Source organism: Poecilia reticulata, linkage group LG9 (assembly GCF_000633615.1).
Source record: "Poecilia reticulata strain Guanapo linkage group LG9, Guppy_female_1.0+MT, whole genome shotgun sequence".
Taxonomy (NCBI): Eukaryota; Metazoa; Chordata; class Actinopteri; order Cyprinodontiformes; family Poeciliidae; genus Poecilia; species Poecilia reticulata.
The window spans coordinates 866,748-892,096 of record NC_024339.1 but is presented as its reverse complement, the minus strand read 5'-3'; the positions used below and the strand labels follow the sequence as shown (position 1 = coordinate 892,096).

The window sequence follows — 25,349 nt, the reverse complement described above, 5'->3', positions numbered from 1 at the left end:
ATATATATATATATATATATATATATGATTGTCAGAATAACCAATAGATTAATTGATTTCTAAAATAATCATTATTTGAAACCCTAGTCCAGATCTCTTTCTGATGGATAAAATATTGTAAAAGCAGGAAAATGGTCCACTTTGCAAACTTTTATCTATTCACTGCTCGATGTAAGAAGGGTTGTAACTAACCACTGCTCACCACTTGGACTGATCATGATATGATTTATTACAGGATGATGTGTTTCTGCCCTTTGAACATCCAACATCCCAGTTTGAATTCAGTCGTCTAATACAGAGAAAGTTTCAAACAGAATGATATGTGTTGAGAAAATCCTTTTTTTGTGGGTTTAAACACTTCAAAAAGTTCAGCAGTACTGAGTGCTTAAATAGGAAAGGATGAAGTTATGTTTTTATGCCTTTATTTACTCATCACATGATGTGTTTCTAGTCAAGGATATTTAAGCAATGTTAAATAAAAATATGTTTTTGGAAAAATGTTTAAACATATGCTGTGGCAAGGTTTCAAGTCAAACCTTGCATTTTACCTTTTTTTGTTTTACTTGTGACTTTTATTGTAGCTATCTGAAAATGTCTGCCTTCTAATTGTTGTTTGAATGTAGGCATCTGATGGCAGCAGCTCCAGGGACGACTTGTCAGCCCAGCTTCTTAGAAGAAACGATCAGATCCGGAAGCTGGAGGCCAAGCTGTCAGGTAGGACATGGGACTGAGGTCAAGCAGTTTTCGGTCTGATGCAGTACAGGTCAAAGTCATTTAATGTTTGCAGAAAGCAGAAAACTTTGTGCTGGTAAACAGTAAAACACGAGGGTCATTGAAAAAATAAAACTACTTCAATGATGGAAGCCAAATATTCCCATTTTTGTCAAAGTTGTTCCAATCAGAATTCCCTAGTTGATTATTGAACTCTGTTTTTGTAGAACTGGCTCTACAGAAATGAAACAATTTCAGCATTCATTAATAAAGCATGTGTTTTCACCAAGTGTTTGACTTAAGTCAGATTTCCAAATAGCTGAAAACATTCATGGTTCCCAGAGGTTCTGTGATTCATCTGATTTCATGTTAAACACTTCTGTGCTACTGGTCATGGCCAACTTCTTGTCATCAGTGGATTTCAAACCTTTTACTTTGGGCTGATCTCACTGAAAATCATGTGATTCCTGTCACTGAATAATCAATTATTGACCATCTCTAATTTGGAACCAGAAACCTTGTTGTGTGGCTTGTAGATTGACAATCAGGGTGCTTACAAAGCATGGGTAACCATTTGAGGGATTTTAAACATCATGTGTCCTTTTTTTGTATTTGATAGAAAGATTATGTAGTTTTTATGAATCCTGCTCATTGCTTTGCTTTCAGTTCTGTTTTCTGTGAATTTTTCACAGACTTCTTCTCTATTCAGGAGAAATCCCTTTGTAAAGTGGTAGCCTTAGCTAACTGTATGATATTATTGTACCAAAGGTAATTTTGTGAAGTCTAAGTTATTTTACATTTAGATTTTGGTTGCGTGTTTCATAACTGAAGGCAGATCAGCTGATTTTGACTGGAATCTAACGAGCCTCCAGCCGGTGTAAGTTTCACTTATTCAGTTGAGTTTTTCCAGCTGAGATCAGGTTGGGATCAGTGAACATGTCTGTGGTTGTTTAATTGTGTGTGTACTCTTTATTCATTGTGAAAAGTTGCTGTTTTTATTTTCTAGCCCTACACTCTCCTTTTCTTCCCTTTAGTTGCTGTAATGATGTTCACCCATAGAAAAGGTTAAAGGTCATACATTCTCATGAAGCCTTTAAACCCGTATGGTTTTCTCAGATGTGAAAATCATTAGAAACTTTACCTTCCATTGTTTCTCAATCATATTTTCCCTTTTGTTTTCTCCCTGTCCTTTTGTTCATATCCTCCCCTGCCTGTCTCTTACCTGGTCTGTGCCTCTGTTTTGTGTGTGTGTGTCTGTGTGTTGTCGATACCCCATCCCAAAACTCTACTTCTCGACACTAGACTACGCTGAGCAGCTACGAATTATGCAGAAGACCAAGGAGAAGCTTGAAATTGCTTTAGAAAAGCATCAGGATTGTACGTACCCCTCCTCTCAAACAGCTTTCTCTCTCTTGCTTATCTTTCCACTTTCCTCAGCATCACCAAGCACATCAACATGGATTAGTTTTAAATCTTTGCTTTGTGGACACTTGGCTGCTGCTTTTTCTTTCAATCTAAAAATCCACCCTCAGTTTCTTGTTGTATTTGTTCAGAGATTTTTGTTTCCTCCTTTATTGAGGGAATAGTAGTCAGCCTTCTGCAGAGGACAGTGAGTGCAGCCACACCTATGACCCATGTGTAAATAGTAGAGGTCAGCCCAGGTGGTTTCTGGTCTGTTGACTTTGTTGCCAGCGGTGAAACTTCTAAACAAATTCTTCCAATACCTTAAATTACTTCCAGCTCATCTTTTTGACCTTTCAAACCTCAGGGCTTCTCAGTTCTAGGTCTTTCAAATAATGTCACCTGCCTCCCTTTTAGTCTTTAGGGGGTTATTTGCTGTTTAGCTAGTTGCATAAGTATTTATGCCCTTCATCACCTCTTGTCATGTTATAACCACAAGGTGTGTTTGGTTTGAGATGTCATTATTCCCCAATATCTGCTGTATAAATGAAATGAAAATTAATATTGTCTTTGTTTTAAAAATGAGTGAATAAAGACTTTTGTTGAGAAGTGAAAGAATTAAAGATGTTAAGATTCTCCTGTGATAATATTTTCTTAAAGGTGTAGAGTGTTTTAATACTGTCAGGAACTCTTGATAACGTCTGGCTCTTGAGTGTTAGACCAGCAAAAAAGCCTCTATCTTTTTGTAGAACTGCTTACAAATGAATCTGCTTAGGTTTAATACCACAATCCTTCAATCTGACCATTAGGTCAATGTGTGGACTCCCCTGTGTGGTGGGGGGTTTGCGGGGATCTTAGGGGATTAGTTTAGGTCAAACCAGGGTGGGTTTGTTTACCCTGCACATATTCTTTAACAATAGCCTTTCTGCCCTTTTTCTCTGTCACCATGCATCACTCCTCTTTGCTTGTTTTTTCTTGTTTTCATTTTTGCTTCCAGGAAGATTCACCTAATCTCCCTTCACAGCTACTAACAAAGCCACTTTTTGATTTATTGGCTGTATCATTTACATATGAACCTCTGTATGGTTTCTTCCTTTATTTCCTGCTGTCACTGTCACTGCACAGCATCCATTAAGAAACTCCAAGAGCAGAATGAGTGTCATCAGAGCAGCAGGGCCAAAATGGCTGAGGGAATGGCTTTAGCTCTGGAAAAAAAGGATCAGGTAAACCCCTTTGCGTCTCTCAAATCTCACAGCAACTGTTAGTTTGTGAGTTTAGCTTGTTTGCTTATTTCTTTCTCCCTTTTCCTGCAGGAGTGGATGGAGAAGATGGATGATGTAGAAAAAGCAAGTACCTCAAACTGTCTCTAATGTGGTTTTTTGGAGGTTTTTATATAGTTTGGTTTCCCTGAAAGTTTTCTTGGCACTGAACTGTGCAGTGGAATCATGTTGGTGGGGTGTTAACATACATGCTATGTTCTCTACCTTTTCATCGTAAAGCGGTGTAAAGCTAAGCTGTTTTGTTTGATTAATTTTTTTAACTTCGTCTTTTGTGGGTAGCACCATTACATACTGTCAAGCCCAAAATTATTCATACCGCTGGCAGATTTAGGCTTAAAGTAATCTTTTAATATTACTGTTTTTCTTTTGTCTGGAATTACAGTTATATTTTAAAATGGCCCAGCCAGTCCTGATTGAACCTGGAAGAGAATCTCAGAAGGGAGTTAAAACTTGGGATGATGGCAAGGAGTAAATCACTTAAATACYTGAGGAAAGATGCAAAAGTCCAATCAGCAGTTATAAGAAGTTACAAGATTGCTCTAATGAAAGTATAGATTTTTTTTTTTTCATTGAATTGAACATTTTCACTGAAAAGGGTGTAAACTATTTTTGACGCTTTTTTTTTTTTTTTTAATAAAGCATAAATAAAATAAAATGTAATATTTAGAACTGGTACTCCTTTTACGTGATATTTCAACAGAAGCCTGTCTATCATCGCTCTACTGTAGTTGGGGATGGTTGGGTTTCAGGTGAGATGATAAGATCTATGTCATTATAGTCATGAATCTGAAAATGACAGAATTGAAAATTATCCACTAACTAATAACAATCACATACTTATTAAAACAAGCAAAGAAAATAGAGAGATGAAAGAGAGAGACGGTAAATATTGCTGGACCTTATTAAAACAAACCAAACATTATAAACATAATGATTAAAATGCTCTTCAACAAGTGGCCATCATTAATATGTTTTATTTGCTCTATTAAAAGAACTAAACAGTTAGAATGAATTTATTTATCAACCCGCTACCGTGCTTGTATTATTGTCTGTTTAGATCAGTGTTTCTCAACCTTTTTCGGGCCAGCGCCCCCCAGCCTTTATCCAGGTCCCTCACCGCCCCCCCACCAAAAGATTTGTAGGCTACTTTGCACTGACAATTATTTTATTATTAATGTTACTATCGTAGATGTTTTGAATCGGCGCACCGATTATGTTTTCCCGTACACTTCAGCGCGCCTTACGCTCCTTCACCCAGCGCACATAACGGGGTAAATGTAGCGAGTTTTGCCCTAAACGTATCGGCGTCTGGAGGAGGAGGGGGGTTGGGGGGGAGGCGAGGTATGTTTCTACGCTCCGTGGTGGGCGCCGATTTATGATTTCGCATCCACCTGAATAATGTGTAGTTGCGCTCCTGCCCATGACATTTCAACAATATTATTTTACCTTTTATCTGGAAATAGTGTCTGTTTATTCTTGCCATACTGTCCTCTGTATTAATTATTGCTCGAAAGGTCTTGCCATACCAGTTTATTCCTCCGTATTTACTTTAGTTTCTTAGTTTATTCTTGCATTTTGTTCTTCATTCATTTCCATTTAGTTTCATTTGATTAATATTATCCTCTGTCGGTTTATTGCTATGTCCACTTTGGTTTCTTTCCTGTTGCTAGATTTATATGATCGTTTATTGACCACCAGTAATTTTCACTCATCACCTGCTGCGCCGCCTAATCGTCATGTGTTTCACATCATGTGTTGATTTTTTTTCACTGTTCAGCGTCGGATTCTCTGTTTTTATGCCATAATTCACATCTAGTTCGTCGCTACGTTTGATGTCCCACTTGTCCTGTTTCAGAGTTTTGCGCAATGTGCGCAGAGTTTTTTTTGTGTTTTTTCTAAGGTGCAGGGCGGTCGGGAAACATATCGATGGGGAAAAGGCAACAGAAACAATTTCGGTATTCTGATTATTGAAATTTAAAAGTGCTGGTACCGTTGTTCTATCACACCGTTTCATGTCGGACCACTTGCAGCACCGTGTTAACGCTATAAAATGAACGCTCTCTATCGTGGTATCAACCATGGAGGGATTTCTTTATTTAAATGGGTTCATTTTTCAGAGGGATACAAAGTCGTGATTTTAGTAATTACATGTTTATAAGAGCGATTTTCTGTTGTCCTTCCATGGTAGCGGGCAGTTTTCAATCGGAAATAAAACACTTTTTAATATAAATTGCTGCTTTGACATGATCACAGAACTGCCAAAACATGTGTAGTCTACATAAATACCAGACAAAGTGAATCACAGCAGCGTCATCAGCCGGTGTAACGCTGAACTGATGCGGAGCGGAGCTGCGCCATGAAGCTACAAACACTGAATAGAAGAAGAGCTGCCATCGATACAGTTGCAGCCAAGCATGATTTAATGTTTCACAATACAGTTTTACCAAGTTGCTCAAAGTCTAAACTGGCATTGTTGTGGATTTAAGGTGTAAAGTTTACCTTTGACCAAAAGCCCCCCAAAGGCATCCCAGCGCCCCCCTTTTGTAAAAATGTCCGCCAGCGCCCCCTGCCGGCCTCTGAACGCCCCCTGGGGGGCGGTACCGTCCACGTTGAGAACCGCTGGTTTAGATGGAATTAATGTTTTTAGATGCAAACCAAAATTGAAAGACATTTCAAAACGTATAATCTCGCATATCTATCGCAATCATATTTTCTTGTGGTTTAAGCTTTGCATTTTATGTGGAAGTGAAACTGAAATATTATGGCTCTGAATCCTTTAGTATTGCCACCTGCTGGTATGTTTTACCCTTCAGACCAATGTCCTGGAGAATTTGGAGAATCCTAAAGTCTGTTAGCTTATGATTTAATGCTCTATGGCACCACATACTCCCTTTATTTTGACTTTGGTCAGAGTGAAATGTCTACTCTGGTGCTCCCTGTGGTGTGAACAAAAACTCAACAGTTTGATTTTACCCTTGGCGCTCTAGTCAACACCATACATATTCTTGAAAAGCTGAAGAGAGAAACAGAATGGCAGGGGCTCGTTTCAGCTGCTGGACTGAGCATTATTAAACAATCTATTTGATTTGTTAAAGGGGCGGTGTTATGTAAAATCAACTTGTGTGACCTTTACATCATGTTATAATGTTATTCCGTCATCACAAATATACTTGGAGTATTTGCGTGATTCTTTCATGTATGTTTGAGAAATCCTGTAGTCTCTGTTGGCAACCAATCAGCTGTGCAAAACGGCTGGCTAGGACCTGGTTCCACCATCAAGTACGAAGCTCCTCCTCAGAGCCTCAGCAGCCCTTCCCCATGACTCTCCCACTCTGCTCCTTCAGACTAGCCAGCAGCAATTACTATACACCAGGTGGAACTGCACATCTTCTGAGCTAATATGAGCTATTTCTCAGAGCAATGCTGATATAAATTGTTGTTGAAGGGTTAATAGAGGAGATATGTTGTGATGACTTCCTGAGGTTGGAGTTTCAGAAAGATCACGTCTTTCTTAAAGAGACAAAGGCCCAATTTCAAGGTGTTAAATTACAAAGTCAAATTTCTTTTAGGTCATATTTGATATGCAGAATTTTTCTAACAATGGAAGGTAACATACTTGATTGAGCTATAAAATGATAAAACACATAATACTGCCCCTTTAAGAATGTTCTCTGCACTGCTAGTTTGGACCTACACTGCCATCACAGAACACACAGACCATAAGAAAACTGTTAGAACCCCACAGGGAGTCTCAGGGAGTGTGTTATCACCCAACATATATGGAATGGCGAATGTGTGGGATCTCTGGTATAAATAGTTATTCTGTATGTTTAGGAGAAAGCTGCCCTGTCAGTTCGGCTTGAGGAGATGATGGAACAAAGCTTAGCACTCTTCCAGAAAAGGGATGACCTGGATGAACTGGAAGGCTTTCAGCAGCAAGAGCTTGCTAAAGTTAAGCACATGGTGCGTACATGTGAAGGTTGTCAACATCTCTTTTCCAAGCACAGCTTGAAATTAAATAGAGAAGTTAGAATAGAGAAGAGCAGACCTACGGGCTTAATTAAAGAGCTACACTGTAACTTAGTGCATCTCTTTATATCACTGCAGGACCCAAAGGAAATGTTTAATTTGTTCTCAGCTACACATCTCTCATCCATGTTTACTCTCTTAAGGTGTTTTTTTTTTATTTATATATTTCTGTCTTTATCAGTTGCTGAGAAAGGAGGAGATGCTGAGCCAACGGGAGCGGGAGCTCCAGCAGAAGGAGGCTGAGGTTCAGTCAGCCAGGCGGGGCCTGTCCGAGACCCGGGAGAAGCTCCAGGCTCTGCAACAGCAGCATGAAGACAGCAACAGACTCAACTCAGAGCTGGAAATAGAGCGGTGAGATGTTCAGCCATGAATCCAAGGAATCACTTAGCTTGTGGTAGAATTCACTTCAATGTCTCTGCATTGATGTTCAGGACTTTTTATAGATGAGCCCTAAAGTCAGGTTTATTTATATAGCACATTTCAGCAACAAGGCCGTTGAAACTGCTTTACATCATAAAACATCATAGCCAACAAACAATATTACATTTTGTCAAATGTCATCAAAATTATACACATGAGATGTTGATCAATGTTCCACTTAATGGTAATCAAAGGCTCTATAGGGCAGCTAGTGTCTCAGGAGCCCTTTGAACAGTATTTTCTCTGAAAACTCTGGTTGTGTTGGACTGTGGAACGTCAACCTGTTGTTTGTACTTGTGCAGAGAAGAACTGCTGCTGCTCCGAGAAGAAGCCGACAAGAAGATCTGTGAACTAGAAACACGATGCCAGAAGCTGCAGGCGGTCATCCAGCAAGTTTCAGAAGACTTCCAAACGGTCAGTTCAGAACGCTGCGATGTCTGCACTGAACAGGTTCTGATCGGTTCATAATAACATTATCTTTATTTCTTTCAGTCCCACAACATGGTGTCCTCTCTAGAGAAATCCCTCCACGATTTGCAGGCTGAAAATGAATCCCTGAAATTACAGCTACAGAAGGTGAGGAAAAAAAGGTGGAAGAAATAATTCTTAGCCAAAGTCAAGACTTGGCCTTTCATTATCAAACCGTTAAGCTGGACGATAAATTGTGCCAGAAGTTATTGCGGTAAACAACAATATTATTTTGAGACCATTTTCAAGTAACGTATTGATAATAGCATAGAAAAGCAARAACACCCGCTGAAAGATCAATGAACTTTCATTCCTAACAAACATTAAATACTGGAACTGGAAGACATTTTAAATATCCAAAACAGCCAAAATAAAATGGCAGTCTATACTGAAGCCTAAACCAAATAGTCCTTCAAAAAAGGTCTTGTTGAGACCAGTGCGCCAGACTGAAGATCTTGTCATACAGTCTTTGGTAGAAAAAGAGAGAGGAACAAAAAAAAAAAACAATTGGCCAAATGGAAATCATCAAGATGGTTCTTATTTTCTTATTTATCATGCAATTAAGTTATCATGTATTTCAGGACTTGCATGAACCAGAAGTTCATCAATTTGTATTGGGCTTCAAGTTCATAACTACAGAGTGTGAACTTGTCATGACTGTTTGGTCAGGCTGCAGTGACAGAGGAGGAGAAGGAGCGGCTGCTGGTGGAGCTTCAGAGGAAGGCTTCATCCCTGGAGAGACGGCTGCAGGGGAACCTGAGCCAGGACGAGCATCTGCAGGAGCTCCTTCAGGAGGTGGGCTTCTCCCAACAAGCTTCCTTTAGTCCCTTCACAGATTACTCTGTCCAAAGCTTAAAAAATAATTCTTCTTGATTGCAGGCATACACTCTTCATAATATAATATACAGTTCATCAAATGAACACATTTCTTTCTCACTGTCTGAAGTTATATCTGACCAAACGTCTCTTGTTGTTTAGGTCAGTTAGTTACCCAAATTATTTGCTTGAATTCAAAAGTTTATATACATTTTGAAAGACAAGTTATTACGTGACACTAACAAAATGTATTTAAACTTTTGAATTCCTGGAAAGTTACAAAGAGAGTCTCTAAAAAATATATTGTCGCAATGTTTTCTGGCATTCAGGAAATAGAAATAATCTGAATAACTAACTGACCTAAAGCAAGAGATGTTTAGTCAGATTTAGACAGTCTGTTTATTTTGTGAATATAAATATGAGAAGGGAAGTAGAAGAATAATTGTGTTTTTGTTCCAGAAAAGTGACCTTGAGCTAAACCTGGAAGAGTCGAGAGCAGAACTGTTGGCTGTCAGGACCAACCACGCCGACACCGTCAGCTCTCTGGAGGCACAGGTGAAGCAATGCATCTGCTCACTTTACATCTCCATCTAACAATAAGTACGCCCTCCTTCACTTCTAAGTCTGGATGTAATTGATGCAAGTAGAACACAACGATTTGAATCATGTAATTTATTCAGCAAAAAACAGGAACATGTTTTTGTATCTGTTGGTCCCTCTGGTTGCATCTCAGCTATGACTGAAAAAGCTGAGAAGGTTCATTGTTTCTCTTTATGAAGAGGCTGAAACAGACAAACACCAAGGCATTGCATTACTGCTGCAACTAAAGGTTATTTGAGAAATCAACCTTTCTAGCAATTGTTCTGAGGATTAATTAATTAATCTGATAATAAAAAAAAGCCACATTCTGCAAATTTTTTATTTAGCCACTTAAGCTGTTTTCATACAATATTAGAGATACATTCCAAGATACAAATAAACAATTCAATTATTTTTAAAATAAAAATAAACATTTTATCGCCAAATATTGTATTCCTTTAATGAATTATTGATCATTTGTAGCAAATGATGTATCTGTAGCTAAAATCCTTCAAATACCAACATGTGGAAAAGCTGAGTCCTTTCTGCTTGACTTCACATCAGTACACTGTAGGTCTGATCTATTGATTATTTTGTGGATTTGCCAGTTAATAATTAGCTAGCAAAATATGCTAATTCTTTTGTAATAGAATTTTTTGACATGATTTGAACCAGGTGAAGCTAAAACTTGAGATCTTGAGAACTGAACCTTCTGGACAGATGACTAAGCGGACTAAACAGAGCTGGTGTGAATGCATCCTAATAGAACAGAATAAATACATCTTTAGGTCCATCTTCCTGATTTCTGGGTGTGTCCTCCTGTCTGAACTCAGGTGTCTAAGATGAGTGGCAGTATCAGTGAGCTGCAGACTCTTCTTCGTCACAAAGAGGACTCCTCCAAGGCCTACAGAGAGAGAACAGATGCTCAGGTTAGCTGCTTCACTCGCTCACACCTACTGGTAATGATCACAGGACTCATTTACCATTACTGATCGTTTAGTATTCTTTATAATATGTAGTAGGTCTACATTATGATGACTAGTTATCATGTATAAATATAAATGCATGACTAGTTATGATGACTGGTTAGTCTGATTATAGTCATGATGGTTTTCTTTTAGGACTTGTTTATATGCTCTGAGATTCTTGAATTTTCCGCAACACACAGAGGACAGCTCAGCTCCAATTCAAGTTTTGCCACTTATATTTGCTTAAATCTTTAAAATAATTTTAGAATAAATATTTCTTAAAAATATATAAAAAAATACTTTTGATAAACCTCAAAATCCAGTCAAGCTGCAAATAGGAACGTTAGAACTCAAATAATGTTAATGAGGACGGATTTGAAAACATCTCTGTCCTTTATGGAGATGGAGATGTTTTCTCCATAAAGAAAACATCTAACGCATCTCCTAATCTAGATGCATCTAATCTTGAGAACTGAACCTTTCATGCTTTTTGTAGGTTTCCAAAAAGCATGAAAGAAACAAAGCCCCTTACAAGAAATATATTCTGCTCTTCTTCTTTACCTTTCTGTAATCCTTTCTTACTTTGGTTTTTCTCCTCTTTCCTTAATCAGTAGTTTTCCTCTAATATTAATTCTAATTTTCATTTACCACTTAATATGGACTCTGATCAATACTGAGTCCTGAGTGGCTTATTTTGACCAGTAGTTTAGTTTCCATTGCAGATCTGAAGCCATACTTGTTGCTGTGCTTTGAAGGAAAGCTTCTGCACGTTGATTGAACAACATTGCATTTGATCCAGGACATGTTTTATCTGCTATATAATGTTTGAAAAAAAAAACAACAGATAAGGAGTTGACCAAAACTCCCTAAATAAATCACCATGATGAATTTATATTCCACCTAGGTTCAGGCATCTTGTGACTTTCCTCACAGGCAGCTCAATCATTTGTTGCATATTTATTGTAACATGTTCTTGTTTCAGATTGCCAGTCTGGAGCAGCAGGTTGTGCAGAGCACAGAGAGGATGAAGAGTGCAGAGCAGCAGGTCACAGAGAAACGGCAACACATGGATAAACTGGTAAACATCACAACACTGCCTCCTCTTCTTTCACTTCAAAGCTCGCAGTTTTCCCTTTATTATGTATGGGGCAAAGGCAGATAGCTGTGTGTCACGGAAGCTTAACATTAAAAGTCTTGATGTTCTATTAGTTTTAAGGTAACCTACTTCACGTTAGGTATGTATACAGTAACTTCTGCTGAGGACCTTGTTTTACTAGGAAAGGTGCATTGTCAGTACAGTAACAGAAATCTATTTTTTAGATGATCAGTATCTTCCAAAAGTGCATTTGAACTTCTTTGCTTTCGGAAATGGTGTCATTATAGGTTTGGTTAAAATGTACTTTTTTTTAAAGTACATTAAGGCCAGTTTTCTTCCAGCAGGGGGAGTGGAGTGCTGAGAAGGCCTTTCTGGAGCAGCAGTTGTGTTTGTTGGAGCAGCAGAGTGAGGAGAGGGCCAGCCGGCTGGAGGAGAACATCTCCTCTCTGCAGACAGACAAACAGTCTGTCCTGGACAGGGTGGTATGGTTGTGCTTCTCTCTTTGTTTACGTGAAAACGGTAGCAGCGTTTCCATTACAAATGTGTGTAAAACTTTGCCGATATTCTGCTAATACCAAACAAACCACAATTTTGCACTTGCTGTGTTTACCATTCAATAAGAAACGCATCACACGTGAATAAGTTTATTTATGTGATAAGTCATTAAAAAACGTGCTGCGTCATCGTCCTCCAACTGCTTCCTGTTGTCATCTTTGTGGTTTGCATCAGCAGCAACATCCACGTTGATCATGTGACCCGTGTGATGTGAAAAGTGTTTCCATTGCAGTTTTGCTAAATAAATCAATTTTAAAAAATCATCTCATCCTAGCAAACACTAAAACGTTTTAACAAACAACTTTTTTATATTTGACTTTTTTCCATTTTGCAAATTTATTTTCAAAATGTCAAATTGTGCAATTACATGGACAATGGAAACACTGCAAGTTAGATACAGCAGCAATTATTTGTAGAGAGATCAGTGTCTATTAATAGGTCTATAATTGCTAAACAAAAATATAAAAATAAAAATGTATTTGTTGTGTGTTGTCACACCATGGAGGTGACAATACCTCCATGGTGTCACACAGCCTGTTTTCTGTCTGGCAGGCTGATCTGGATAAACGGGCAGTTGAGGCTAACACCATGTTAAAGCAGCAAGCAGAAGAGCTGGAGAACTGTAAGGTATAAACTACAACGTCTTGATTAAAAAATGCTTATTTACTTTGTTCAAACTAATAATAAAAATGTGTAAAACTTGGAGACAATCAACTGTGGTGCTGACACAGCAAACTTGTGACTTTTATGCTAAGAACTGTTTTGTCTCAATGAGTTTAACTTTTTATAGTATTGTGGGTAAAAATATCTAATATTTCCAGAACCATTTATGTTTACTCTGAACATGTAGAATTACCTTCCTCAGTTCAATCAACACTTTTTCAAGTTGATGCAAAGCTTTTATGAAACAGGCAAATCTGTCCACATTAGACCTGTCTAATGGCAGAGCTTTTGTTGAGTATTTGATTTGAGTTTTTTCACTACGCTGTTCTTTTCTGGGGAAACAGAGTAAATGTGTGCTGTTTGTTTCCTCAGGTGGAGCTGAGCAGCCGGCTGACGGTGAGCACAGAAATCGCCAAATCTCTGGAAGAAACTAGACGACAGAAGCAGGAGCTGCAGACACAGGTCTGTTTGGGTGTAGAAACTACACGGCAGTATCATGTAAAATTGACTTTTTTAAGCTTTACGTCATGCTATGATATCATCCCCTCTACAAAAACACACCTGTAGTGTTGCTTTGATACTTTCATTTATGTTTGAGAAATCCACCTGGTAAGGTGGTAATCCATCCTTTAATATCCTGAACAACCATTCAGTTGTTCAAAACACCTGGGTGGATTTAGCCACGGCTACAAGGACTCCCCCGTTCAGCTCCTTCAGACTAGCCAGCAGCAATTAGCAAACACCTGCTGAAACTGTTCATCATCTCATCTCATTATACGAGCTACTTCTCAGAGTAATGCTGGTGAAAATGTTGTTAGTGTTGATGTCATCGTGACTTCCTGAAGTCGGAGTTTCAGAAACAGTGAGAGCTTCTTAAAGAGACAGATTTCAATTTCAAGGCATTAAATATTGAAATATTGATCAGTGTGGAGTGACAGTCATCTGCTTTTGCTTGATGTCAGGTTGGTGAGCTGACTGTGGGCCTACAGAACTCTCAACAGGAGTTATCTACTGCTGCTAAGAAATTGCGACTGAGAGATGAGGATGTCCAGACACTTCAGAATGGTACACGCACACACACACACACACACACACACACACCGTTAGTCCTTCAAAGCAGATAGTAGTTTCTGTTTTTGGTTTATATATTTGCGATTTTTGTTACTTTGACTTATTATGTGTGTTCTGAAAGATCCTGCTGTCATAGAAGCTTTTTCTATAAGACTACTTTAGACAATTGAGAAGTGGCTCTAAGGTTTAACCTCTGTATCCTTGTATGCGTGTGTGTGTGTGTGTCCTGCAGAGCTGCAGAGTCGGCAGGACTCTTTGGCTCAGCTGCAGGAGGAGACGGAGCGGCTGCACGCCCAGCTACAACAGGCAGAGCTGGACAAAACCTCCCAGCTGACGAGCCTGCAGGGGGCACTGCAGAGCCAGACACAGCAGCTGGACAGCTGCCAGGCACGGGTCAGCTCACCTAACAAGCTTTCAGCATGGAACACAGGCTAGCTGTATGGAGAATGAAGAGTCCCAAATTACTCTTCACAAAATAATTAGTTACAAAATAATTATTTAATTCTCATTCATTTTTTTAAAATTGGAAAAAAAATACAGAAATATTATTTTTATGTAGAATTCCTTAATATGTGCCTCAAATTTAATTTATTTCATTTTGAAAACTAGATTTAATTTATTTTTTTTCATATTCCTCTGCCAAAGTATATCCTGATTTAATTTAAACTGTCAACTTCAGCCGTCAAACCCAGTGGGCTTCAGTAGAGACCCTGACATCTGATTGGCTGCTTCAAGCATCAAATCAAAACATTTTCCCTGAAAAGTTCAGAAATAACTCATTATTCAAATCAATTATTTGAAGTTATAACAACTTGTCTTGAAGCAGCCAGTCAGGCCGATCTCTAGAAAAGATGTCCTAATCCCACCCATTAACTTCAGCCATCGAGTTTAATGGCTGAAGTTAATGGTTTGAATTAATGTGTGCTTCAGCACAGGAACAAGAAATAATTTAAGTCATGACAGATTTTTTACAATAAATCTAGTTTTTACAATACAAAAATCAATATATTTCATCAAGGCACATATAATTAATTTTATATTTAATCTGTTCTGTCTGTATTTCCATTTTAATAAATTAATGACACATTTAAATAATTTTTGCATGTTATTATAATTTGTCAGTCTTTGCTTTCCATATGCCTTATTATACATACATATTTATTAGAGGTTGAATCGGATGGTTATGATGTGAAGCATGAAATGACAGTGCTGCTTGGCGTGTGTCGTTCAGATCTCGTACCTGGAGGTGGAAGTGGAAACGCTAACAGAGCAGCTTCAGAGTCCAGAGGTGTGTGAGGAGGACCAGAATGGCTGTGTCACCGTGGATGACCTGGATCACATCCACCGGGTCAACAGAGAGCTGGAGCAGCAGCTCAGCGATAAGAACCGGGTCAGACATCTTATCTACTCTACAGTCTTGTTGGATGGCATACCTTTTAATATGCATTTAAACACACACTGCTGCCTCTCATCACAAAACACACATGTTGTTTTCAGACCATCAAGCAGCTGCAGCAGAGGCTGGCAGAGTTAAAGAGGACACTACAGAAAGAACTGGTAATACCTGCAGCATCTATCTGAAAGCACATGTGTGCATACAAAAAAAAAATAGGTTAAACAGGCTACTGATTATTTTCTGGACTGTTTTAAAATCCCTGTTTCTGTTTTTGCTCAAGAAATTAAAGCCTGAGCCTGAAGCTGAAGGGAAGGAGAAGTGTTTGGAAAGCCGAGCAGAAAAACAGGAGCGTGTTAATTTGGATCCACCGCTGTCAGCTGCCCCGAGCCCGCCCACTTCCAACACCACCGTGACCAACACCGCTGACCTCAACGACTCACGGGAAATCAACTTTGAGTATCTCAAGCACGTCGTCCTCAAGTTCATGTCCTCGAGGGAGGCGGAGGTGAGTCATCAGCACTTAGATTCTTCCAGGTCGATCCGACCAGCACGCACTAAACTAGTGGTGACTCCTCTGTTAGGCATACCAGCTGATCAGAGCTGTGTCTGTGCTGCTCAACTTCACTCGGGAGGAAGAGGACATGCTGAAGCAAACTCTGGAGTACAAGGTTGGGGCTGTTTTTAACTTTCATGTGTTTTAAGGTGCACTTTAGTTTTTGGTGACAAATGTAATTGTGGTCATATATTTTACTGAGTTCCTGCTTAAATTAAGCTGTTTCTGAATAACTGGAAGCATTTCCAGTGCTTTAGCTGGAGGATTGTGGCTCTACCGCTCTTTAATATATTTGAAAGTACATTTAGTCTTGTTACAGACACAGACATTGATTAATTTTAGTGGAATTTTATACAATAGTGCATAGTTGTGATGTGAATGGAAATGCATGTTTTTCAGGCTCTGACCAGCATGTTATTTTTGTTTTATTTACAAATTATGGACATTTTGTTGTTTTAACACAGAAAACTACAAAAATGCATATTGATGTTTGTATAGGGAGGTAAATATGTATACCTTGGCATCTTCTGAATTAGATAAATCACTATAAGGGCTACTGGCCACTTATCATTTTCAGTAATATTTAATATAAAGTTATTAGCACAGTTTCACACAGAGATCCTAAATGCATATCTCAAGTCCTTGTGGTGGGTTGTTAATCACACATTGACATCATTGGTAAGGAAGAACCTGCTGAGGTTTCCTTGTTAGACAAGCTGCATTACACAGTGAAATGTTGTAGAGGACAGTTTTACTACAGTCTGTAGTGTGTCTCATCGAGATTCACCAATAGTGAATTTGACTTAAGTAAACTTTATTTATATAGCACATTTCACAGACATAAAAATCACAAAGTGCTTTACAAAAAAGGAAACACATCAATAATAAAATAATCTAAAATCAATTAACAAAATTAACCAAAAGCCAATCTGAATAGCTAAGTCTATCTTTAGATTTAGTCCTTAAGAGCAGAACAACTTCCTGTTGTATGAACATTTTGGAGTTTTCTTTCTGCAGGTTAACAATAATGCCAGTTGTGTCTCCTCTCCTTTCTAGATGTCCTGGTTTGGATCCAAACCTTCTCCAAAAGGAATCATCCGGCCTTCCATCTCAGGCTCTTCCACTCACTGGAGCTGATGAGCATTGAAGTGAACTGCACTGGTGAAACTGAAGGAAATAAAGTACCAGATTAGCCAGGAAGAGGACCTCTTTGAGTTGTGGCTCCTGTTATTGACCTTTAAACCGCCTCCTACAGCTTTACGCCTGCTCTGTTACCAGTTGTTGTCTGTGTGTTCCTGGCAAAAAAGGATCTACACAGTATCATCAAGACACAACCACGTTGCATTTGGTAATTGATTTTTAAAGGGAACTGACAGTCTCCTTAGTATCTGCTGCAGGTATCTCAATTTACCTCTGACATTTGACACAAATTGAATGTTTTCTCCTCTGTGATGCTGTAAGAGATGGGCAGACTGATTACCGCCTCACATCTTACGTTTGTTCTGTTCGAAAAATTGTTACCACAACAACGCTGTCCTCACTAGACAGTGTTGGCATGTTGTTCAGTGCTTCTCATGTTTTAAATCCAGAATGCTTTTATCAATGTTGGTCTGTACAAAATACTAAACCTGCATTGGCTTCAGCTCTAATAAGTAAAATGGACATAATTATTGACACTGGTGTCTCTGGATCCAGACTGTCTTTACTTAAAACAAACATCTCCTCAGACTGAGTCAGTTTTACTTCAAAACATTCTGTGGATGATTCAAAATTTTGACTGCTGTGTTTTCTAAAATGACTTTTAATCAAATAATTTTACTGGGTGAAATTGACTTGTACTAGTTTTTGGTACTTAAAGGTAACATTTTACCAGCCACTGTGTGGTGAGCTAAAAACAGAAAAGCCTTAAATCAAACTGTTTTAATCGTAGTGTGACTGTCATTAAAAAAAGCTTGCTCTTTATGCTTTTGTTCCAGCTCATCGTGCATCATATACAGTAACAGTGGCCCCAACTGGAGAGCCGGTCAGATGTCTCTCTAACTTCTAATGCTGGTCTCCTGGTTTTAGCTCCAGTGCTAACAATAAAATAAATTCAATAAATTAAGTCTAAGTCTAAAACKTGAATCTGCTCAATAGGAACAATTGGAAAAGAAAAAAAAAAAGAATAGAGGGATGCTATGTATATGATCTGTACCTGCCTTTCCTGTAAATTAATTTACATTCCAACATGTCTATTTATGTATAGAGATATGTACATACTGTATGCATTGAGATCTTTCTAAATCAATGGGTGTAAATAATTTAATGAGTTTACAGTATTTATCATTAGCATTGTCCAGGGCTTGATGTATCTGTTCTGCCGCCTGTCAATCAGTCTCCCTGCCTCATGTTTTCCCTCAGTTCTCAATTTGATGAATGAACTTTCAGATTTTATAATTAGGGGTGCGCCAATAAATCAGCCAGCTGATAAACTGACCCTGATGTCCTTAATATTGGGGGATCCGAGATGCCCCAATATTATACCCCAATACACATCTTCATATGTATGTACTCAAACACTGATCTGGCCAATCATTGACCGAGTCCCCATCAGCCACTGTCCTCTTCTGTTTAGAAACATTTCAGACAAAAGGACTGCTTTCTCCTAAATTCGGAATCGGCAGGTCAGGCATCTTAAGGATTTGCGAACAGCCAGAAAACTGCAATCTGTGCACCCCTAATTATTACTCTGGAATTTAAAGTTGCTTGTATGGTTTTTCTTTTATATTCTGCCGTGCTGGAAAACAGTTTTGAATGCAGTTTTGTTGCTGTCCTGTTTTACTAATGATTGGTAGGCAACTGTAGTCATTCTGTTTGTTTGGGTGGGATGAACCATCTTCAAAATAATTTGCAGTGAGAGCACTTTGTAATCTTATCAGTTAAGCTGTGTTATGTCTTTCACACTATTCTTCCATCACTACAACTTTGTGTCTAGCTTTTCTATTATTTAATGACTGCCTTGAGTACAGTTGATTGCTTTCCAATGACAATTACAAATAAACCCAGAAAAGTCATGAAACCAATTCAGTGTCAATTTACAAAGATTTTACCAGATTATAGTCACTGTAGAAAGAAAGTACACCACACATTCATGTGGTCAACACAACCGATTCCAGTTATTTATTAAAGACAAAGTTATGTGTGTGTGGGGGGGCGATTTAATTTACTTTTGTAGAGAAATTGTGACAAAGAACACGAAACTCGTCTAAAAATATATATTTTAATTTACATTTCCTTGAAAATGTAAAAAAAAAGTTTATCTTTGCGCGCGTCATGGTGGTTGAGTCCTTGCTGTAAACACTCCGTCCGTCAGGGGCGCTGTTCAAACATTTCGGATTAAAGTCTTGATTCACTTTTTTCCGGAAGCTACTTTTTCTGAGCACGCGGTGTGTCCGGCCTTTCCAACAGGGCAGCGACGACGAACATGGTGAGGAGCTGACTCTGCGGGATAAAATTTTTATTTTTTTACGTTTAGCAGACTGTTTAACCAGAAGTATCCAAGCTGTAGTGGTATATAAGGTTCTTATGTACCTCTCGGTATATGTATTGAAGATTCGGTTACTAAAGTTTTGGAAGAAATGGTTAATTATGAAGCGCTCCTACCGAGCGGTGCTATTCCACTTAGAAGCTAACAGCTAGCTTGAGAAACATGATGAGACTAGCGATGACTCGTGTAGTGTTTTTTTTTTTTTWAAATAGAACATTTATTGGTACAATTACTTAAAATTAAATACAGTAGGTTTGCCGATAGAACTGTATATTATTTAATGGATAGTTTAACGGTGGAAGCTCTGGCTGTAGAGGAGTAGGAGGTCTGCAGATGGCCTGTGTGTAGAATTAGCAGCGTTCTCTAACACGTCTTTTCTCTGTCCGGCTTTAGGCCAAGATCAAGGCAAGAGATTTGCGGGGCAAGAAGAAGGAGGAGCTGCTCAAACAGCTGGATGACCTGAAGAACGAGTTGTCCCAGCTCCGGGTGGCCAAAGTGACCGGCGGAGCCGCTTCCAAGCTCTCCAAGATGTGAGTGTGAGCCCGCTGGTGCTGCTTCTGTTGATCCACATCTACACAGACAAACTGTTTCCTCTTCTCCGCAGCTAGTTGTGAGAAATGTGTCCATATTAAGATTTAAATCACTGGTGTTAGGGCAGGAAGATCTTTCTGAAGGTTCATTTTCTAGATGCTTTCACTCTTAATTTTATGGGTGATGCAAACATAATTGTAATTCACCAGCTTTTAAAGGCAAGTGTATCATATGAGTTAAGTATATTCTCTATATAGATGTGGAGTTTGTAAGAAATGTTCATTAAGAGTTTTATTCTTGGGACGAAATGTGCCCAGGGTGGTCACAGACCTGCGTAGGGTAGGGGTCCAGAACAAAACAACCAAAGTGGACGACACCATAACTGTAAATCTCTGCTGAATGGCTGCGCTTAGTTTTGGGAACATGATGCTGTTGAGCTGTTTTTCATTCAGAAGGAGTACATCAAGGTGTTGTTAGAAACGTCATGATTTGACATGACAGTGATCCAAAATGCGCAGCCAGGTGGACAACAAACTCTTAATGGTTTGGAGTTCAGACTTGTTTCTCGTAGAGAATATATGTAGAGTTCAGAGAGGTCTTCATCCAAAAGCCCTTCTGCTCCTTATAGAAGCTCAGTGGAGACGTGGAATAAGTCTGTCAGCAGCCAGGAGAAGCATTTGGTTACTGCAATGGTTAATGAAGTCTGTACCATTACTGATATCTCCACATAATCTTGGGACATGACGTTTTTGTTCATATTCAAGTGAAGAGATTTATTTCCACAGTAGTGCACCTTGTATGAGATCTCTTGGGTTATGTCTATCATTTCCTGTCAGAAATGATTAAAAATAAAGATCTAAATCTGGATTTACTGCAGGCACATTAACCTGTCTCTGGAAATTGTGAACGATTTAAATGTTGTCTTTCTGTATTGGTTCTCATCTGCAGCCCACTGGACCTGAGCTCAGCTAGTTTCTTATGGGCAGCACTGAGGGGTTAGTGAAAAGTTTGATTGGGACAAGCTGGAGTGTCTATAGATGAAATCAGTTGTTAAAGTGACTAAATGAGCTCAGTGGATCCCAGCTGAGACTCTGATGGAGGGTAGAGGTGTATGCTTCTGTTCCAGGCGGTGTTGACCTCCTCACACACCAAACCCTCCTGTTCTCTCCCCCAGTCATTGCAGCGCCTCCTGCTGTCCGGTCTGTCAAATGTGAGGTTCTCCTGCAGCTGGCTGAAGAACTTTTTTGTCTTGAAAGTTGAACTACAGCAGCAAACAAGTCATTTGAGATCTTAACTATGTATTTGCAATATTTTGCTCCAGACCAACTTCTTGTTCAATCTTAGGATGCCTCTGCATTTCCTGCATCTTTGGGTGAAAGCTGGAAACATTTCACTGCTTGTTGTAGTTTCTGCCAGAACTATTCTGCTAGAATCAGAGAAGATTAGTATCTAGAGATGCTCTAGATGAAAGCAAAACTCTTTTAACTTTTTACAAATTCCCTTTCTCATTGAAGCAGTTAGCTTAAACATCCTCAAACCCAGATTAAAAATAAAATGTCAAGCTGGTCAGAACATGTTCAGAGGAGGAAGCACCCAGCGGCATGGAGGAGATGGAACCAACTCATTAGGAAGATGTTTTCATCCAGTCAGGCTTCAGGGTGTAAATCTCTGAGCTCTTGTGTTCATCAGTGGATTGATCAGCTGTCTGACTCTGTTGTTTCACAGCCGTGTCGTTCGCAAATCCATCGCCCGAGTCCTGACCGTCATCAACCAGACACAGAAGGAGAACCTGAGGAAGTTCTACAAGGTGAGAGCCACATCCTCAGTCTCTGCTCACTGAACACACACACACACAGAGAGCCGTCGGCTTGGGATTTTCAGTTTCTCTAGTCTGAGATGATATTTGTTGAGCTGATGTTTCGCTGATTGTCAACAACTGCTTACCAAAAGACTGAGACTTGAGAAGACTGTTACTAAACCCTGGTTAGAATGGCTGCTCTGATATCCGGTTATTGTTGCTGCTGCATCAGAACATTGTTGACCATCTAATTCAAAATGGCTGTGATTAGCATGGGAATGGAGCGTTTGTGCTTGCTGTGGAATGCACAGCTTGTTTTATTTTTGTTTTTCTTACACTTTATTAAAATATTTCTAAACAAGTTCAGTGTCAGATGAACCGTTCAGCAGGCTGCATGACCAACTCTCCTGACCCCAACATTGTTGTTTCAGGGCAAGAAGTACAAGCCCCTGGATCTGAGACCCAAGAAGACCAGGGCAATGCGCCGCCAGCTCAACAAGCACGAAGAGAGTCTGCGCACAAAGAAACAGCAGAGGAAAGACCTCCTCTACTCCATGCGCAAATTTGCTGTCAAAGCTTAAAGGCTGTTTGTTATTGATAAAAAATAAAATCTGTTTAAAAAACGTTTTGTTTTCTTGAATATCTCACTAAAATGATCTTAACATGCTCCACCCAAAAGTTGCTTGTTTATTCAAATGATATTTTTGCTTTCATATCACTAAGAAGTTACTATGAAGTAGATGATGATTCAAACGTTGGAAAAAGTCGACATCCTCAATCAGGAAACTCTTAATCCCAAATTTTACATGGTGCCAGTCTTGCATAACTATATTCTGTTTATGGGAATGTTAACTAGCCAAAACATTCTACACATTTTGAGTTCATCATCAACTCGAACTGCTAATGAATAACCGTCATTACGGATCAAGTGTAATACGGATGATGTGGCCAGCAGGGGGCGCTGAATGCAACTGAAGATTCGTGGAACACAAGACTGGAAGTTTGAACTACTTGGACTCAGTGAGTTGAACTGAAGTAGAAGGTGTTGAGATGAAATGTCTAAATCAGTTTTTATTTAAAACCAATAGATTATGTATGTTTAATAAAGTGACCCAGTCATCCCATTTGGTGTATAAAGCCCCTGGATTCTTACCACATTATATATTACTTCCAGATTACTTGTACATTTGGATAGCAAAGTGTTGACGCTTTGTTTGGAGTCATGCTGGTACAACATGTGACAAAGGCAGCCATGTTGAGCTGAACGCCCAGAATGCCTGTCACCTTTCCACTAATTACTTTCCTACAGTCACGATGCAGTCAGCCTGCAGGAACACTGGACCGCCTCACCGGCATGAAGCCTCCAGCAGGCCTTCTCTCTCTGTCTGTGTGTGTTAGCATGCTTTCTTCTTCTCTACCTCACCTGGTGTTGACATTCCTTTAACAACTCATGTTTTATTGCTTCCCATACTGTAATTTCACAAAATTTGACAAGTTTTCATAAGTTTGCATGGTACAATAAAGCTACTGCCAATTTCTGACTCTCAGGCTTGGATGGAAAAAAAAAAACCCATCTAGATAATTTTTTTAAGACAGAAAGAAGGGAATGGTCTGGTTAATAAAAACTGTCATTAAGTTACAAATTCAGAATATTTTTGAATACTTCTTGTGAATGTTGATGACTGAAGTTGGAGTAGAAAGGGCACAGAGTCATATTCAATAAATCAGAATATATGTCCTGAAGGGTCTGGTCAGATTAAAATCACCTTTTGAAAATAATAACTTTTAAGCAGGCATTAAACTTACTTTTCATTAAGCTCACACTTCCAAACAAATTAGTGGTTTGATGTAATAATCTAATTTTAAATGTCATGTTTTTATTAGCTGTAAGTAGAAAATCAAAAGTAACAGAAATAAAGGCTTTTATGAACATCCGTCTGGGTAGTTGATCTATATATTGTGTTTCATTTAGTAATAAAGTTTAAAATAAATGGGCTTTTCAATAATATTCAAATTTATTGAACGGGTGTGAAAAGCAGAATGCATCAAAGGTGAATGTGACTCAAGATAATATCCTACATGTCATAAATGCTGAGCTACATTATTTTATTTTTTGAGTCTAATCAGAAAAACCTAATTTAGCTCTTAGTTCGTTGCTTGACATTTATTTATAATTTTAAAAATCTGAAACACTGATCAGAGCCAATAGCTGCGTTTCCTGAGTTTGTGATTATTTCCACCTGTTGATGGGATATTCACCACTAGGGGGACCCCTAACACACAAAAGAAAGGATATCTGCCCTCATGCAAACAATATTGTGTAGATCTATTTGCTAAAATGAATGCAGCTTATTAAGATGCATATTTTATTCAGTTATATGTTGATCTTGATGTGATTTATCAGATTTTTGCAGAATTTTGACAGTGCTGTGGGATTCTGATAGGATTGTTGTGTTTAAAGTATTAAATGTTCATTCTTATGTATCAGGTGAAATCAAACACGTTTCAGTTATGTGCTGTTTTTCTTGCTTGGTGAGGGCCAGGGGCCACATCAGCCGCTATGTGAACTATGGGATGCACGAGGGCAATGAGTTCCACTACAACCACACTCTGAAGATGCTGACCGTGTTTTACTTTAGTGAGTGGAAACACAAACATTTTCCTACGTTGAGTTTTTGCTTTCATCATGACATCACAGCAGTCTCTGTGTCCTGCTCCAGCTCACAGGGAACAGCCAATGACTGCAGCCCATTACCACTGCAGTCCCAACCAGTCCACGTCCTCCCTCCGAGTCCAGAGCCTCGGCAGCCAGGGCCCCCTGCACATCTGGGTGGAGAGCCCCTGGTCCCCTGCACATCTGGGTGGAGAGCCCCTGCACATCTGGGTGGAGAGCCCCTGTGCTTGTCCAAACGCCTGCGCTGTGGGGGACCTGGGTCTGGGCACCATCTTCCTCATCATCCTCTCATTCAGCGCAGCTGCATACTTCATTCTTGGTAGTGTTTTGACTCCTGAAGGAGCGAGACAATCTAACTTTATGCCATAAAATGTGTTTAACGGTGCCTCAAAAGTTTTTGTGCATCTTGAAATTTTTGCACATTTTGAGTTGACAAACCAGCCCTTATGCAGAGTAACTTATGCATGATTGTGAAGTGGAAGAGCAATTATGTATTATGACATTTTTTTTAATGAATATTTACCTGAAAAGTTCATTAGAACTTTAGTCAGGGGCTGGGTTTTGCTCTCAGAGGGGCCTTAGTTACACTTTAAAAACGGAGCAAGTAACTTTTGTGAAAAATAAATGTTGAAACTGACTTCGTTGTGACAGTTTGGTATGAAACAGATAATCTGTGAAAAAAATTGAGCTCCTCTGCCTTTTCCCAGTGCTAACTAGAAACAACCAATCAGAGCCAGGAGGCGGATCTTAGTGCTGCACCTCCCCCTCATTTCTCTCTGCTGAGCTGCAGCTTCTTCCTGATAGCATAGCCTGT

General features: G+C 39.1%; 2 protein-coding genes across 5 annotated transcripts in view; both read left to right on the top strand.

Moving 5' to 3' along the window:
- The window catches only part of golga1 (golgin A1), a 22,320-nt gene extending 3,252 nt beyond the window's left edge, over positions 1-19,068 (top strand). For 2 of the 4 annotated variants that reach the window (XM_008417356.2, XM_008417355.2), the window contains exons 3-24: positions 624-714; positions 2,014-2,088; positions 3,238-3,335; positions 3,426-3,458; positions 7,227-7,355; positions 7,603-7,772; positions 8,144-8,255; positions 8,334-8,417; positions 8,979-9,104; positions 9,585-9,680; positions 10,538-10,633; positions 11,655-11,750; positions 12,110-12,250; positions 12,876-12,950; positions 13,359-13,448; positions 13,949-14,051; positions 14,290-14,450; positions 15,289-15,447; positions 15,555-15,614; positions 15,734-15,958; positions 16,035-16,121; positions 17,063-19,068. In XM_008417356.2, coding sequence (XP_008415578.1) covers positions 624-714; positions 2,014-2,088; positions 3,238-3,335; positions 3,426-3,458; positions 7,227-7,355; positions 7,603-7,772; positions 8,144-8,255; positions 8,334-8,417; positions 8,979-9,104; positions 9,585-9,680; positions 10,538-10,633; positions 11,655-11,750; positions 12,110-12,250; positions 12,876-12,950; positions 13,359-13,448; positions 13,949-14,051; positions 14,290-14,450; positions 15,289-15,447; positions 15,555-15,614; positions 15,734-15,958; positions 16,035-16,121; positions 17,063-17,143 — 2,388 coding nt within the window. In that variant the 3' untranslated portion in view covers positions 17,144-19,068. The remainder of the gene's footprint in view (positions 1-623; positions 715-2,013; positions 2,089-3,237; positions 3,336-3,425; positions 3,459-7,226; positions 7,356-7,602; positions 7,773-8,143; positions 8,256-8,333; positions 8,418-8,978; positions 9,105-9,584; positions 9,681-10,537; positions 10,634-11,654; positions 11,751-12,109; positions 12,251-12,875; positions 12,951-13,358; positions 13,449-13,948; positions 14,052-14,289; positions 14,451-15,288; positions 15,448-15,554; positions 15,615-15,733; positions 15,959-16,034; positions 16,122-17,062) is intronic. The other 2 variants (XM_008417358.2, XM_008417359.2) reach the window with 2 other exon arrangements.
- Positions 19,069-19,371: 303 nt separating this feature from the next.
- rpl35 (ribosomal protein L35) lies at positions 19,372-22,486 on the top strand. The gene is made up of 4 exons (XM_008417361.2): positions 19,372-19,472; positions 19,926-20,062; positions 21,789-21,870; positions 22,293-22,486. The coding sequence occupies exons 1-4, from the start codon at positions 19,470-19,472 to the stop codon at positions 22,440-22,442; spliced, it is 372 nt and encodes a 123-aa protein (XP_008415583.1). The 5' UTR covers positions 19,372-19,469; the 3' UTR covers positions 22,443-22,486.
- Positions 22,487-25,349: the final 2,863 nt, after the last annotated feature.

Coding starts and splice junctions, on each gene's coding strand:
- rpl35 (XM_008417361.2), top strand. Junction 20,063..21,788: donor GCTTCCAAGCTCTCCAAGAT/GTGAGTGTGAGC, acceptor GTTGTTTCACAG/CCGTGTCGTTCGCAAATCCA. Junction 21,871..22,292: donor ACCTGAGGAAGTTCTACAAG/GTGAGAGCCACA, acceptor TTGTTGTTTCAG/GGCAAGAAGTACAAGCCCCT.